Source organism: Cnephaeus nilssonii, assembly GCF_951640355.1.
Source record: "Cnephaeus nilssonii genome assembly, chromosome: 16".
Lineage (NCBI taxonomy): Eukaryota > Metazoa > Chordata > Mammalia > Chiroptera > Vespertilionidae > Cnephaeus > Cnephaeus nilssonii.
Window position 1 is genome coordinate 60,402,415 of NC_137087.1, and position 16,867 is coordinate 60,419,281.

The 16,867-nt window shown below is 59.6% G+C and overlaps 1 protein-coding gene across 2 annotated transcripts in view; it reads left to right on the forward strand.

The window, feature by feature from the left end:
* Window positions 1-16,867, forward strand: part of ADAM12 (ADAM metallopeptidase domain 12) — a 176,348-nt gene that overhangs the window by 20,700 nt on the left and 138,781 nt on the right. For both annotated transcript variants that reach the window (XR_013814711.1, XM_079793191.1), the window contains exon 2: window positions 4,335-4,471. Coding sequence is in view for 1 of the 2 variants with exons in the window: in XM_079793191.1 (XP_079649317.1) it covers window positions 4,335-4,471 (137 nt within the window). In the remaining variant the exon portion in view is untranslated. The remainder of the gene's footprint in view (window positions 1-4,334; window positions 4,472-16,867) is intronic.

Below are 16,867 nucleotides of genomic sequence, written 5' to 3' on the forward strand. Positions count from 1 at the left end.
TGTGGGTGGAGAACGGCAAGACCCGGTCAGAGGAGTGGAGTCAAGCCAGATTCGTCAAGTCCAGGGCCTCCCAGCTGCATGTCCATTTCAGCAGAAGGTGGTCAGTGATGGTCAGTGATGGCCAGTGATGGACAGTGATGGCCAGGAGCACGTTGGCGAGCCCTGGCGTGAGACCGGGCCTTTCCTGGAGACGCAGATGATGGATGGCTCTTGCGTTGTTGTCTGACTCCAGTCAGTACGTGTGCAGTAGGAAATGGAATAAACTAGTTCCCATCCTTGTCCTTGTGCTTGCTGTTAACTTCTAAAAGTCGCTCCTGGGCCTGGCTGATGTGGCTCAGTGGTTGAGCATCGACCTATGAACCAAGAGGTCATGGATTCAATGCCCGGCTGAGGGCTTGATCCCCAGTATGGGGTGTGCAGGAGGCAGCCTGCCAATGATTCTCTCTCATTGATGTTTCTCTCTCTCTCTCTCTCTCTCTCTCTCTCTCTCTCTCTCTCTCCCTCTCCCTCTCTGAAGTCAATAAAAAATATTTTAAATAAATAAATATAATTAAAAATAAAAGCTGCGCCTGGGGTGTAGATCTTAATCATCGGGTCCATTCCCCTTCCTATCATTTCTTACAAAGTAAACTTTGAAAAATCCTGACCCTGCCTCCCGGCCTCAAAGTCCCCGCCCACGGAGTCCCGCGGCACGTCCTGCCCCCAGTACGAAGGCCAGGTGGACTAATGCGTTTGAGATGGACAGGGCTTGGGTTTCGCTCTCATTCCTGCCATTTATCCGTGAGCGACATTGGGGATGACCCTCATGACTATAGTTCCATCTCACCATTGGTACAGCGGGACTCGCCATGGCTTTCTGGACGGGCAGAGGTATAATCACTCACGTTAACATTGTAAACGGGCGTCAGTGATTCTGCTGCCCCCGGAGGGGAGGCCCCGTGGGCAGGAAGCGGTGTGTATGTGTGGTCGAGGACCCTCGTGCGTGGGGTGTGAATCCATCTGAGCCGTCCGTGCGATGCTGGCTTTCTCTGAGTTTGGAAGTGACACATAAAGCACCTTTCCAAAGCTGCAGTTCTACTATGGGACAGAATTCCTTCTCTTTCCAAAGTCAGGACCAGAGCCAGGCCTTGTGGCTCCAAGACATTCCTTGTTCACCATCTCAGAGCCCGTAGGTGGGCATTGGGTGGGCCCGGGCCTCCCTCGGTAAGACGGGCAACGGGGGCTTGGCCAGAGCAGGGCCGGGGCCGGACAGATGGCAGCCCGGCCCTGGCGCCTCACCCGGGGTCTGGAGTCCCTCCCGGGCAGTGTCTTCATTGCTGGCTTTTTCAAGACCAGAAAAGTCACTGCGGCAGAGATTCCCGCCCCAGGAGCGGGCCTGGCCCTCCCGCCCGCCCAGCTGTAACCGGGCGGAGACGGCGAGCTCAGGCGAGGAGCCGAGCGCAGGCACGGGCTGGGGGGCAGCAGGCAGGTTGTGGAGAGGATCGGCGTTGGAAACCGCAGCAGCCGTGTGCTCCCTTCCTCTGTGAGCCTGAAGCCAGCGGCCGTGTCAGCCGCTCCGCCGGGCAGGGCAGGTGCCCTCGGCCAGGAGAGCCAGAGGCCCTCCCCAGGCTCGGCGATCCCCATGTTTTATTTCGGCAACTGAGCTTCGTCGATGCCCAAATGTTATGAGAAACAAAAATGTATGCAAACTATCTGAGTTTTTTTTTTTTTAATGTTTTTATTGATTTTTTTTACAGAGAGGAAGGGAGAGGGATAGAGAGCTAGAAACATCGATGAGAGAGAAACATCGATCAGCTGCCTCCTGCACACCCCCCACTGGGGATGTGCCCGCAACCAAGGTACATGCCCTTGACCGGAATCGAACCTGGGACCCTTCAGTCCGCAGGCCGACGATCTATCCACTGAGCCAAACCAGTCAGGGCCAAACTATCTGTTTTATAAGGTCGTATTTTCCCCCCAGCGTCTCTACGGCTTGAATGTTAACATCATTCAAGACCTGCTTTTATGGTTTGTCAGCAAGACCAGTCCATACAATCCCTTCTGCTGTCCCACCGCTGTGCATAGCTCGTTCTGTCTGTCCATGCCCCACAAATACGCTTTTTTTTTTTTTTTGCATCATCTGAGAGAAATGCCCGTGTCTAAACACACAGGAAGCACTCCTGGGAAGAGCCCTCCGACTGCAGACCCTGCTGGCGGGGTGGGGGGGAGGGGTGCAGCCAGTTGCGAAGCTGAGCGATGGCCCCAATCCCGGGCGTGGGCGGCAATACCGCTCCGCAGCGGCAGCCACTCGTTTCTTAAAAAGGTTGCACAACCTCTGAGCGCTGGCGCGGCCGACTCTCCTGGGGATGTTTGGAAATCACGCCTCTTGGAAGGGAAAACTGCAGCCCCGAGGGCCTTGTTTTGGATGGAGGTGCTGGAACATGTAGGGGAAAGGGGCTGGGACCTTCGCCTTCACGGCCGTCAGGAACTGGGGGAGAGGGGCCCGCAGGTCGAGCGTGTTCTTTCTCGTTGGTTCCTGCGGCCTCGGCCTGTGGTCAAGCAGGGGGCCCTCGACGGCGGCCCAGCTTCCCAGGTGACGACGAGGGTCGGGAGGCCACAGGCTTCAGGGAGGAGGGTCCCGGCACCGCAGGCAGAGGGGGCTGGTCCACGGGACGCGAGGGCGCGGCCTGGAGGAGAAAGATGGGCTTTCTGCGCGGAAGATACTGGGTGGAGGGCGCCCCTCACCGGCCGCGGGAATAAATGGTTGTTGAACGAGTGAGTGAGCGGGTGAGTGAACGCACTGCACGGACAGGTAGGCAGCCTCCCTACCGGACCTGGACGCACCGCGGGTACGGCTCCTGGTGGCGCTGGTCCTGATGCGGGGTGTCTCCCCCAGAGCCCCTGCTTGTAGCGAGGACGCTGCCCTACCTGGGCACGCGGAGCGCAACACAGTCCAGCCGCCCGGCGAGGCCCCCTGATCCAAGAGTCCACGCTGGGGCGGCTCCTCTGCAGCCAGGAGGCGGGCGTCCGGTCCTCCACGCAGGTGGCCCTTCCTTCCTTCCCCGGCCGGCCCTCCGCTGGGGCCGCAGGCGCCTCCACCTGAGCCCCTCTGCCTGCACCGCGGCCCCTCATCGTGTCGGGGCGGGTGCCAGTTCAGCCCCGGAGACCCAGCTCCTCCAGCCCCAGCCCACCCCCCCCCCCGTTCACCTGTGCTCATGGCTCTCTCCTTCCCCCCCTCCCCACGTGGCCGAGGGGCCCCCACGCACCCCTCTGCCGCTGGCCACGTTCCCAGCTTTGGGTTCGTCCCGATCCCCTTTGGTTCTCGACACCTGGAGTTTCAAACGCTGTGCGACCCGCTTGAGAACTTTCCCGAAGAGGCCGCGTCAGGCCGCGGCGAATCCCCCAGCCCCAGCGAGGAGCGATCCTTTTGTAACCGCAGACTTCCACGTCGAGGATGATGAAACGGTGTGGCTTTAGGAGTGTTCGGGGGACCGTAAAATGTCTAGGATTAAGATTTCAATACCATTTGTGCCCAATAAACGGGAGCCCCTGCGTAACCCAAAACCGCGCGTGATGACTCAGGCCTGAGAAGGCTGCGTCCCGGCCGCGGCGATGGGAATACCACGCGGGCTCCGCTCCGTCCTCCCCGAGGCTGCCCTGGGTCTCAGGAGGCGCAGGCGCGGGGCCTCGCAGGGGAGCGGCCCCGAGAAACCACGGTGAAGGGGGGGCACGCTCCGGGAGAGAAGTCGCCCTGCCCGGGAGGACTGTCGGTGGAAATCGGGCGGCCCGGCGGCGGGGTCGGTACTGCAGCGGGTTGGACAGACAAGACCCGAGAAACAAGATCGCATAGTCGGTTACTGAATGACTTCATTTCTTTCACAGCCCAGGCTCGTCCGTCTGAGCGGGCAAATTAGCTTCGTCTCTAGACTCCCTCCCCGAAGCGCATAAAATTAGCCTCCGCCAGGCCGGTGAGGGTTGGCAGGTGCAGAGCCGATTCTCCGGCTCCGGGCAATGGATTCAGTCCCAGCACAGCGGAGCCTGGGGACCTGGCAGAGAGCCGATCGCAGGCAGAGCGCTAGTCCATCGCTCACAGGTCCCGCTGCCGTGGGTGCTGGGGGGAGAGGGGGTGGGAGGGGGCGGTGACATCCTTTCTCTCTGATACCCCCCTGCACGTGCCCCGAGTCTGGCAGGGAAAGGCAGAGCTGTGTCTTCAGTGGCAGAGCTTTGTGGTTGGAGGGCGGAGACTTCGCCAGCTGAGCGCTCACTGCGATGATGTAGGTGGTTTCCTTACCCCGTTCACCTCCCGCACAAGCTCTCCTGACCCGCTGAAGACGGGCGTTTTCTCTCTGCCGCAGGCCTCACCGTGGGACGCACTGTCGCACCTGCCGTGCCACCAGCCGGGACGGAGGACGGGGCCGGAGCCTATGAGGTCGTCAGCGCCGCGCTCTGGGACGGAGACTCCTGGAACCCGGGGCACAGCGCCCGCGGCAAGGTGGGTGCTCACGTTGCTTTTCTCGCCACTTTCCGCGGACGTTGTGAAAGCACGCGGCCGCATCAGACCTGGGTCAAGTTCTGTCCTTTCCTTGACCTCCAGCTCTGTCCTCAAGGAGTGGGATCCTCATGCTGACCAAGACGAAGGGCACACCGAGGCGGGGCGGGCCCGGGGCGGCGGCATTGCTGCGCCGTGGAAAGTCGTTTTCTCACACACACACCAGGGATTCCACTTCCTGACACGCACGCCCCGGTTTTTCTTTCCCGAGTGCAGGGTCTTTTTCTACAGTCGTGTCTAGATCATCGGCATTTTGCTTTTATCGATCAATTATTGGTAGAAACATCTTAATGCAGCTTTCTGGTGGAGCTTATGATGCGGTTTCATGCGGTGTCACACCGTTTGCTTGGACACGTGTGTGAGGTGCGTCCTCGGTGATGTGAAGGAAGAGTATACGGCAGTTGCAGCATTAATAATGGAATTCAATGGTTCGATGTGTCTTACCTGCCACGCCGACATGGCTTTCTAAAATGTCAGAACTCGTGGGCACGGTGGGAAATGGAGAAAATCGGTAGAAACATGAGCTCTCCGGAGAGACCCTGCAGAGGGTTTTGTCCTCGTGCTGTGGGAACTATTTTTAGGTTGTTTTTCACAGTAGAAAACAGGCTGTTTTCCTTTGTAAAAGTAGCTGAGATTGTGGAAATCCTTCCTGCGAGGCTACCGGGGGCCACCTCAGTGTCAGTAACAACAGCACACGCCACGCCGTGCTCGGGTTTTTTAGAGGCTTGCCTTTGAAAGTGAGCATTCAGAAGGGTCAGAGGTTTGGTCAAAGGATCTAAGTGCCACGCCGCACTTCTGGAACATCCCTGTGTCGTGGGTACTGTTGCAAGCGGATGCACCAAGTACAAGCCCATCGCGGTGACACTGATGTTTCCTCGGTTGGTTGGGTGTTGTTCTGTGGGTTAGATCCCTGCCCTGTAAGGGTGTGCAGAAAAGTGCAAGACGTTAACGGCCCCTTCGTCCTGCCATGAGTCAGCAGGATTAGGGATGAGTTGATGGATGCAGACAAGGAGAGCAAACAATTGCATGAAGTGTGTAAGTGTTCACAGGTGCTGTAATAACACACAAATACCAACACCCTGAAGGCTCCTGGGTGGTGGGCGCGGCCACGGGCCCTCCCCTGGTGGTAGGGTTGCCAGATTCAGCAAGTGAAGAATAGAATGTTCCTTTGCACGTGGACTTCAGATAAACAGGCTTTAAAAAATGCATCTGAATAATTCCCATGCAATATTTGGGGGACATACTTATACCAAAAAAACTCCTGTTTTCGGTCCTCACGGTGGCTCTGCCCTTTAGCTGTTGACTTCCCCTGAGTTTCCTCCTGCACCCACTTCCGACCGACGGCTCCCACCGGGCTGTCAGTCACCCCGTGGCCCCTCTGTCCGCCGGGGCCCGGAGGGGAAGGGCCATATGAATCACCGCAGCCTTGGCCTCGAGCTCCTCCGCGTGAAGGGCTGTCCGGCACCATCTCAGGCTAAGCTCACCGCGTCTCCTAACCACACACGGGCTTAGGTCCCCATCCCTCACCTGCCTGACCCCGACACTGGCCCCTGACCTCCAGGGGATGCCAGGCACCACCCGCTGGAAGCTTCCGGCTCCTTTGAGTGCCCTGTGCCCCAAGTGGATGCAGCCCCCGCCCATGGGTCCATTTAATAGTCTCTAGGCGGCCACCCCCACCGCCCCCAGTTCAGAGGTTGGAGACCTCGCCCTGCAGAAGCCGCTCACACACCTGACTTGGGAGCCAGGTCCTCGGCGTGATGCCCGGATGGTCCGCAGGCGGGGCCGTCGGGACTCGGGATGGGGCTCCGCTCTGGCCCTCGGCCCTCCGCTCGCCATCGGCAGCTGCCCTTCACCACCTGCTCAGCGCTGCTGCGGGCTGCGTCCTGCTCGCTGCTGACGCTCCTTCCTGCGAGGCCCGTTCGGACCCCCAGCCACAGCGGTTCCTCCCAGGCCTTTGAGCACGGGAGGAGCAAGCCGAGGAGCTGTGTCCGGGAGGGGACACTCATCGAGGAAGGCATGGGGCCACGTTTCCCGGTGCTCACCGCTAGCTCCGTGGTCTCTCGTGACCCCCTAGCAAGGCACCCACATCGTTAAAAAGAAAGGCCTCTATGGGGTCAGGTCTCCCTGCAGTTTCTGCAGCACCCCCACCCCAAACCTCCAGCATCAACCTGGACTTGGGCCTTTAAAAAACTTACACAAGCCCTGGCTGGTGTGACTCGGTTGGTTGGGTGTTGTTCTGTGCACCAAAAAGTTATGGGTTCGATTATCTGTCGGGATACATGCCCAGGTTGTGGGCTAGATCCCTGCCCTGTAAGGGTGTGCAGGAGGCAGCTGATGGATGTTCTGCTCTCCCATCGATGTTTCTCCCTCTCCCTCTCCCTTCCTCTCTCTCTAAAAATCAATGAAAATATTTTACTAAAAATTGTACAAGATGTACCAGTTTCATCTTGTGTATTGCCTGCCCCAGTCCTAAACGCAGCCACTCCTCCGGGGAGCCCGGGGTCATTGGAGGACGGTGTTAGACGCCGCGACCTGGGCACCGGTGCGCTCACGGCGAGGGAGGCGGTGCAGCCGCCAGGTCTTCGGAGCTGACAGAGAGGAAATAATGTGCGTGCTCTCGCTGGACCGTAAGGAAACAGGTCTCAATGCTGGTCCTGCCTGGGAAACACCATCTGTTTGATTCTAAACACCGTAGTGGAGAAAACGTAGCAGGAACTGGCTCTTTACGGCCGTCCCTACAGAGCCCTCCCCCCTCAAAAGACTGCCTGTTTTCAGGAAACGAAATCAGCCCTTGAAATCAAACCCAAGCATTACGTTCTCGTCCCTAAAGTGTTATTTTTAAAAACGAATTCCCAACTCTCCAGCGTTTGACCAAACTCTGGCTTTTCGTTGACCCTCAGTGGATCCATGCTCAAGGCTGTCTTTCTGCTAACGCCGTGAACGTCCTCCGACCCGTTTCTAAAGGTGGCCCCAGAACCTTCCACGCTGCCGGCGCCCCCGTATCCACAAGCCCGTTCTGCTCAGCGCAGGCACGAGGTCTTCGCCGGCCTGACCTCCTAATTCTCCGAGCGCGTAACCAAAGGCCTGGTCATGAGCCACACCGGGTGGTGAGACCGTGAGGCCGGGCTGGCGGCGTGTCTCCGCTAAGTCTCCCACGGGAGCCGTTCGCTCGGCTCGGTTTCCGGGCCTCCAATGGCACGTCTGACCCGGCAGGCGTCTGACGGGCACCGCGGAGGTGGCATGGGGGGCGCGCACACAGGGTCCCCATCCCCGAGGGATTCCGGGCTCTGTGTGTGCAGGTAGGTGACATCCTGTCCATGTCTCCCAGCGTCCGTCCCCCAGGACCCAGATGCAGATGGTAGCCTCACCATCGAAGCAGCCCCACGCCGCGTGGTTTGGCAAGCGTGCTGTCCTTCCGAGTTATTGAAATAACTTCCGAGTTATCGAAATGAAGTGCGCGACATACCCCGTTCAATGCATCTGTCTGCCTCCGGGAAACACGTTACACCCTTTGAAAACGGTGTTTTAGATCCTTCGCGGTTTCTCAGTGTTTTCCTCCGGGAGAGACGGAGCTCATCAGGGTGCCATGCTCAGCCAGGCAGGTGGCGCCCTGCACAAACCGGGGTCCCGCCGTCCCCTGGAGCTGGGCGGTTCGGAACCTGCTCGGCTTCGGAGCGGGTGGCCCTGCCTGGGAACCCGGTACCGTTCCCTGGACGTCTACCCAAGGGTTTCGAGGTGTCACTTTTGAAGGAAAAAAAAACACTTACTGATGAAAGATTATCCTGTTTTTCTTTGTTTTTTTAAATTTATCATTAAAAAAAATATGTTTTTATTGATTTTTTTACAGAGAGAGGGAAGGAGAGGGAAAGAGAGAGAAACATCAATGATGACACAGAAACATAGAAACATCAATCGGCTGCCTCCTGAGTCCCCCCTCCCCTCACTGGGGATCGAGGCCACAACCCGGGCACGTGCCCTGACTGGGAATTGAACCAGCGACCTGTTGGTGCACGGGTCGATGCTCAACCACTGAGCCACGCCAGCGGGGCTAAATTTATTTTTAATATTTCAGTTATAGTTGACATACAATATTGTGTTAGTTTCAGGTGTACGACATTGTGATTCGACATTTATACAATTTGCCAAGGGACCCTGCTTCCCTATCGAGTTCTCTCCGTATATTCCTTTAGTCAACAAATAGTTATTGAAAACCCGTGACGTCCCAGGCCTCGTGCGAGGTGCCAGAGCGAGTCTGCCCTTCTGGAAAATGCAGGAGCCCCGGTGGCCTGGCTCCGGGGCTTTGAAGTCGGCTCAGACAGGACCCCAGGAAGTGTCAGCTCCGGTGCAGAAGAAGCAGGAGGAGGGGGGAAGGCAGCCAGGGGCAGAGCTCCGTCACCCCGCCTTTGAAATCTAGGCCCTCCTTTTACAACAAGGCCACCGGGGCGTATAAGCTTCGGTCCTGCCTGCTCAGCGGACAGGAATGTGTTTGCGTTGCCAGAGGTTCTTGCCCGTGTGAGTGTCTCAAGTGGAATACGTGGGGATGGATCCGATCCCCCGGCCGTTGGGGTGTCTGTGCTCATCGGGGCACCGAGAGCAGATGCTGGCTGGCCGTCTGGCCGTTTCCATGTCTGGGCTGGTCGCGGGGAGCGGGGAATTCTCGTTCCAGAGACCCCTCGCCTCCTGGGTAAGCAAGGGGAGCAGGGAGCTTATTTTTTTCTTCTTTTAAATATTTTTTTTATTGATTTCCTAGTGCCGTGGTCGGCAAACCGCGGCTCGTGAGCCACATGCGGCTCTTTGGCCCCTTGAGTGTGGCTCTTCCACAAAATACGACGGCCTGGGAGAGTCTATTTTGAAGAAGTGGTGTTAGAAGAAGTTTAAGTTTAAAAAATGTGGCTCTCAGAAGAAATTTCAGTCGTTGTGCCGTTGATATTTGGCTCTGTGGACTAGTGAGTTTGCTGACCACGGTACTCGTGGAAGGGAGATGGAGAGAGAGATAGAAACATCAGCGATGAGAGAGAATCATCGGTCGGCTACTTCCTGCACGCCCCTGACTGGGGATGGAGCCCACAACCTGGGCATATGCCCTGACCAGGAATCGAACCGTGACCTCCTGGCTCATAGGTCAAGAGAGCAGGGAGCTCTTAAGGTTCCCGGCAGAGCGGCACGGGGGAGTCCAGAGCCGCCTTGCCGGCCCGCTGCCTCACTGGCAGGTCCCGGGGCCGTCTGGTTCCCCCCCCCCGAAGCCGTCCTGGGGGCGCAGCTGCCCAGGGAAACGCTGTAACGGGCGCCGCGCAAGCTGCTGGCGTCCGGGCTCCCAGAACTAAGGTTCAGCATCTGCGTTTCCCAACCTGAGGTGCCCCGGCGGGTCCGAAGGGGCCATCGCCGGGAAGCACCCCGCACGGCAGGCGCATTTTGGTCGGTGGGGAGGGAGAGGAGCACGGGACGATCCCTTGGCCCCGGCAGGCGTGACGAGGAGGCCCTGCGGCCGCGTTGGCCGGTGGGGACAGGACTTGGAGACGCTTTAAAGATCTTTTCCTGTAAAATAAACGCCAGGAGCGATGGCGATGGGTGTCTTCAGTTACGTAAATGCCTTCAGAGGCAAAGCACGTCCATCGCTCACCGAAACCTCACCAGGCCCAGCTGCCCATCTGGTCGGATGCCAAGAATTCCAGCGCACACGAGCTGGCCGGTGGCTCAGGGACCGCCCAGGCGGCTCCATCGAGGCAAGCTGGCCTGACCTCACGGCGGCAGTAGCAGCGGTAGGAAGCCCCTGCTTATGTTTCTTAATCCCGTGGGAGAAGCGTTAGGCAGCACGTCCCAGCTTCCACACACACCGAGGCGGCCGAGGGCCCTCCCGCCTCCACCCCCTTCCCGAAAGGGCCCCGGTGAGACTCGGAGCAGCTGAGCCGGAGGGCGCGTCCCGCCCCACACAGCAGCTCAGGGAGCCGAGTCGAGGCCTGAGGAGGTAAAGCGAGTCCCCACGGACGCCCTAGCCCCGGAGAACCCATCCAGCCGGGTGGGGTCAGCCAGGACCCACAGGGCAGAGCCAGGACCTCAGGGGCGAACCTCGTCCCTAAGGGCCAAGCCCAGTCCCCAGGGCGGAGCCGGGGTCCGCAGAGCCCTGTGGGTGTCCTTCCTCACAGGAGAGAGGGGGGCTCAGCTCTCCTCGGAGCCGACCCAAGGCCGGGAGAGCGGAGCCCCCGAAAGCCGCACTGACCCCTGAGAGCCCAGGCTGGCCCCACGGGGCAGGGACTGGACCTAAAGGCGAAGCCCGTCTGCTGTTTCTCAGTCTGAGCGACGCAGTCCCATCAGCAACCTAATCAGCATGGAGTGCCATCCCTGCTTTCACCACACCGCCTGCTCTCCACCTCCTCGCCCGGCTCCTGCTCCTCCTTCTCTCCACCTCCTCGCCCCGCTCCTGCTCCTCCTTCTCTCCACCTCCTCACCCCGCTCCTGCGCCTCCTCCTTCTCTCCACCTCCTCGCCCTGCTCCTGCTCCCCTCCTTCTCTCCACCTCCTCGCCCCGCTCCTGCTCCCCTCCTTCGCTCCACCTCCTCGCCCCGCTCCTGCTCCCCTCCTTCGCTCCACCTCCTCGCCCCGCTCCTGCTCCCCTCATTCTCTCCATGTTGCCTGAGAGCCCAGCCCAGGGCCCCGTCTATTCCCGAAAGGCCGCGCCGCGCTCCGAAGAGCTCACCCTCGTCCGGAAGGCTGAGCTCAGCCCCTAGGAGCCTAGCGGAGCCCCAAAGAGTCAGTGAGGCCTGAAGAGGGAAACGTAGTCCCCAGCGGATGCCCCTCGCCCCCACGGGCCCAGCCTAGGCCGGTGGAGTGGAGCGCCGACCCTTCGGGACTCCGGAGGGGGCTGTGCAGGTCCGCCTCCGCTGCTAGTTTTGCTAATAAATAAATAAATAAATAAAAGCCAAGTTGTGGGTTTAGGTGTAAAGACCCCCCCCCCCACCTCCCCCACAGGGCTGGGCGCTGGGGTCATGGGCGCCTCGCTGCTGCTGCATTTCCCACTTCCTCTCTGCTCCGACCGCGACCGCAGACCGCACTTTCACGAGATCGCTTCCCCCTGACGTGACAGGTCTGAGCGCCCAGGAGGCCCTGGTCTGAGGCCGCCGCCGCCCAGCCAGGGTGAGCGGGTGGGTAAGGTGCGGTGACGCCCGCCCTGGACCTCCCGCACCTCTCCTCAGCTGTCCGTCTGAGCAGCGGGGCCACCTGCTCCTGGGGCAGGGCTGCCGCTCACACCCAGCCCGGTCCCTTCCTTCTCCTCCCTCCCTTGCTCCCTGGACCTCCCGACTCCTCTCCCGGCCTTTTCCTGCTCTAAGCAGAGGGTCATAGGCACCCTCTCCGGAGGGCCCCCAGCCCCCAGCTCCCCCAGAGCCAGAGCTACAGGGGCAAGGGGGCTCTGGCCCATCAGGCACCACCACTCGCCCCAAGCAGCTTGGTTTCCATCTGTTTTCTATAATGGCCTCAGGTGAGGCTTGGTTTGCAGGACGTATTCGTTGTGAAAACGGTTGGAAAACCCCTGCTCAGGGTTGGGATTTCCGGGAATGGAGGCCTTTCCCCTAACACACCAGCTCCTTGTGAAGCCGCAGTGCCCGTCTGCCTCCTGGTGTCCTTACCGCATCCTGATGGGCAGCAGACACAGGCCTGCGGGTGGGAGACGGCCCCTGAGCCGGCTCCAGATCGGAGGAGGCGGAAGGTGCTGGAGCCCGGGCTCAGGTGGAGGCGGCGGAAGGGAGTGGAGTGGGCTTTGCTCCGTGCCCAGCCCCGTGCCAGGTGCTCACGGCCCAGATCCGCTCCAACCCTGAGAGGTGTTTCCTTGCTCCTCCCTCCCTCCCCCTTCCCTTCCTCCCGGATTTACTGAGCACCTGTCTGTGCAGGGGCTGGGACACAAAGGCAGGGCTCCACCCCAAGACCTCACCGCCCCGTGAGAGCGTCATCCAGAAAGCGGCTGAGACCGGGTGGGTGCAGGATGCAGGGGGGCCCCCGAGGGCCTCAGGGGAGGTTCTCCACGGAGGGGAGCACGTGTGCGCGTGGCCTGCGATGAGGGGCGCAGCTCGCCCCCCGCCTTTGGACAATCAGCTGTGCCGATCCCACATGCCCAGGGGACTGTTGTCGCTGAAAAGACAAGAGCGTCTCTTTCTCCGGAATCAGGGAAAAGGCTAGAACAATAAACACAGGGCGTGTTTAGGGAGGCCAGCCTGGATCCCGGGCTCATGTTTGGCTCGGTCGTTGGGATTAATTACAGAGAATTCAGAGTTCGAACCTCAGGAGAGGTTTCTGCCTGTTTGTTCGTTCCTCCCCCTCGAAGGCCCCACCGCAGGCCCGCCTCCTCCCTGAAGCCTTCCCTGACCACCCAGGCTCCACTGACCTCACAGTGTCCCAACCCCCCCGCCTCCCCTGCCCCCCGCCGCGGTCAGGACCACCCAGCGGCACGCGGCGCTCCTCCTTCCGCGCGGGTGTGGAGGAGAGACACGGCCCGCCCTCGGCCACGGGGACCCAGAGGCACAGGCAGCTCCTGACTCCGGGGCTGGTCATTCTGGGGGTGGCAGAGGGCGGGGCGGCTGCTGGGGAGGTGGGGGTGGCGGTTCCGTCACGTTAACGGAGGGCAAAGGCCCCCGCGCGCCTCCTCCACTCAGCCGGTGGTCCCGCGGCTGGCGCTCCCGCGTGGGTGTTCCCTCACGCTCCCCGCGGTCTGTCCGCTCTGCCCACGTGCTGCTCGGCCTCACGCTGTTTTTCATACAGGGAGGCTTCGGCAGATGGGCCTGATTGTCCTCCCCCAGGTCCCTGTCCTCCCCGCCCCCCCCCCCCCCAGTTCCCCTCCTGAATCCGTTCAGCAAATGGGGGCGGAACGCAGGCTGCCCGGGGACTTGGATTTTCAGACCAAGGGCAGAGAGCTCGGAGTGACGTGTGTCCAGGGCAGAATTTGAATCCGAGTCCCACGTTGAACTAGATGTCATTTTCCCCTCGTTTCCTGAATCTGCTGACTCCATGGGCTGCCTCCTCTGCACCCGACGCCCCGATAGGACACGCGTGAGACATGCTCCCTGCCGCCTGGGGTTTCGCCGGGAGAAGAAGCAGACACCTAAGCAGAGGAGACAGCCCCTGGAGCTGGGCCAGACCCCCGCCCAGCGGCGGGGCGGCGGGGTGGGTGGGGGGGGGGGGCGGTGCCTCTTGGTTACGAGGGACAGAAACCTGCTCGTGTTGAACAGGGACCTTTTTAAAGTCACAAAACTGCCAAGTCCTGGGGCCTCTCATGCCTTCGGACAGGACAGCCCGAGTGACTCACGCGTGTCCGCAGCCCTGGCCGTATTCCCTCGGCTCCGTGTGCAGAGCCCGGCCTTCCCGTGGCACCAGGGCTGCCCGGCTGCCTCCCCCGTCTCCTCCCCAGAGGCCCAGCCGCTCAAGGTCTCTTCCTCCCCAGTAACCAGGGCCCCGCCGCGTGTCTGAGCGCTCACCTGGGCCGTTGGTCAACGCTGGGAGTGGTCAGTGGTCGGAGGAGAGGGAACAGTGTCCATCTTTGTCACCGGGAGGAGGGCGTGGTCAAGGACTGAGCCAGGGACTGGTTGTCACAAGACGGAGTGGGACCTCGGTGACGCCCCCGCAGGCCCCAGGTTCTGGGCTGCAGGAGAGGACAGGGGAGGCAGAGCGCCAGGTGTCTTCTCGACTGTGTAAAGGCATCTCTCCCGTCACCCCAGAGCCGCCTCGCGGCAGCTGACACGCATCACCACGGCTGCCGTGTTAAAAGGACTCGTGCACGTCACAGCTGTTCTTGGCAGCTGCCGGGATGACATGGCTTCTTATCCGACAGCGGCTGTGGTTAAACTTCTGGGGTACAGTTTGAGGGCATTTCCTTAAAAGGAAAAAGGGGATTTGAACAAAGGAGTCAGAGAACCTCTTCCTAAAAACTCGAGTGACGGGTAGACGTTTGCTTTCATACCCTCTACTGAAAATGCGAAGTAAATGAATCCCAAAAGCAAGGTTTCTATGCGGATGTCTAGAAAAGTAAAGGATTGGGCTGTCGAAAATATATACTCTTAGCAATGTCTTTTGATGAGCAGAATTTTTTGAAGTCCAATTTATAAAATAGTATTTCACTTCCTAGAGTCTGTCATTTTCCGTTCTTTAACGTTTAGCTTATCTGCTTTTTGTAAAGTGTGTTTCTTGCTGACAGCATATGGGTAAGTCTTGTTTTTTCACATAGTCCGACCATCTCTGCCATTAATTTGGAGTGTTTAGACCATTAACGTTTAATGTAATTATTGATCTGGTTAGCTTTATTGAAGTGGTTGCTTTTGATCTTCTGCTTTTCCATCTGTTTCCATGTCCACTTTTCCTATTTTGGTTCGGATTAATGTAGAGTTTTTTAAGTGTTCCATTTTTCTGCATGTTTCCTCTTTGTCTTCATGGATTGGTTGATCAGCTGATTGATGATGTGAGGCTTAGCCTTTGTCAGAGTTTCTCCTAAACCACAGGCTCAGAAAATGATTGTGTCTTTTCTCAATTCTCCCAAGAAGGATGCATGGCCAGCACCGCACACGTGCATACGAGGGACGTGAGTCCGTGCTGCACGATGGATGTCTTACGGCCCTGGGGCTTGGTCCCTGGAGGAAGCCAGCTTGAGGAAGGGGGTGGAATCGACACTGTGCTTCTTTTACTTGCTCGTTGTCGGCTGTCAAGTCATATCACACCGTGTGGGGGGATTTTTAAAATTCCTTCGGCCTCGGATCTGCCCCTTCTATGCACCAGCCCTTCGAGGTGTGCGGGTCGTGGCGGTCTCGCCGACGGGAGGAGCAGGGCGGGGCACTGCGCTGCGGCGGGCTGAGGAGCCTGAGCCGGATGGCGAAGAGGCTCGGCCTTGCACTGGGAGTCGGCCTCAGCCGGGCTCCAAACACACCACTTGTTCCCCTGTTGTGCAGAGATAACTTCCTGTCCCCAGATCCCCCGTTTTGCTCCAAGCATAATAGCTCACCTCAAAGCCTTTCTGAGAGCGAGGGACAGGGTGAACCTTCCTGAGGGAGGTTGCGGTGGGGACGCTGGGGGTGGCCGGGGGGCGGGGGAGCCTTCCCGTGGTTGGACGTCAGTGAAGGACTCGCCCTGAGAAATGGCCGGGACCTCGGAGAGGACAATCGCTCCTCTTTGCAACCAGCTTCCTCCGCCATCAGACTGTCCCCGCTGCTCACGAGAGACCAGGCTGCGGAGGAGGACGGCAGCTCTCGTGGGCAGCTGGACGGGCGTCGCGTCGCAGCCCAGGGCCCGCAGCAGCGAGGACAGCTGTGGTGTGGGTGCCCCCGAGGTTAGCACGAGCAACGGGGAAGGCCGGCGGAGGACGGCACCCTGACGGACGGGGGTCCTTCCCACCAGCACGTGTCCTGAGAGCAGGGGCCGCCTCGCACGGAGAGAAACCCCAGCGTCACGCAGGGCAGGTGGGCAGCGGGACCGCTATCAGACATCACAGCCCAGCCCTCTCCCCGCTCCCTTCCCTCCCCGGTCCCGTGCCCCAGCTCCCAGCTTCCCACTGGCTCCTTCCCTGGCTTATCTTCTTCGTTTTTTATTTTTTATTTTTTTTAATTTCAGAAAGAGGAAGGGAGAGAGGGAGAGAGAAACATCAATGATGAGAGAGAATCATCCATCGGCTGCCTCCTGCACGCCCCCTACTGGGGATGGAGCCCACAACCCCGGCATGTGCCCTGACCTCCTGGTTCATAGGTCAACGCTCAACCCCTGAGCCCCAGGGGCTGGGCTCTCTTCTGCTTTTGTCCTTCATGTGCAGCCCGTTTCAGGGCCACGTGACCCCGTCCGTTGGGCCTCTCGTGCGTAGGGCACTTCTGGCACCACAGCCACGCGCTCAGTGAGCAGAAGTTGGACCTGTGAGCAGTTCACTGTGTTCAGCCTTAGCGTCCCACAGTGCAGGCGTGTATCGCTCTGGGAAGACACATTCCGTGGTGCTGGTACGGGCAGCCACTCCAAACACCTTTCATTTCTCTCTGCAAGTCCATGGTCCGTGGTGGCCAATGTGGTGCCAGAGGGCCTCTGCATTGGTGGTCTCCTTCTGAGAAACAACTGAGTACGGCCCTGGCTGGCGCGCCTAAGTGGTCCCACGTCGGCCCCTGCACCACGGGTCTGGGGTTTGATTCCCGGTCAAGGGCAAGTACCAGGGTTGCAGGTTCGAACCCCAGCCAATGTCGGGGCGAGTGTGGGAGACAGCCAATTAATGTGGATCTCTCTCTCTCTCTCTCTCTCTCTCTCTCTCTCTCTCTCTCCATTCCTCCCTCTCTCCCCCCTCCCTTCCTACCTCCCTACCACTTCCTAAAAATCAATGGACAAAATCTCTTCT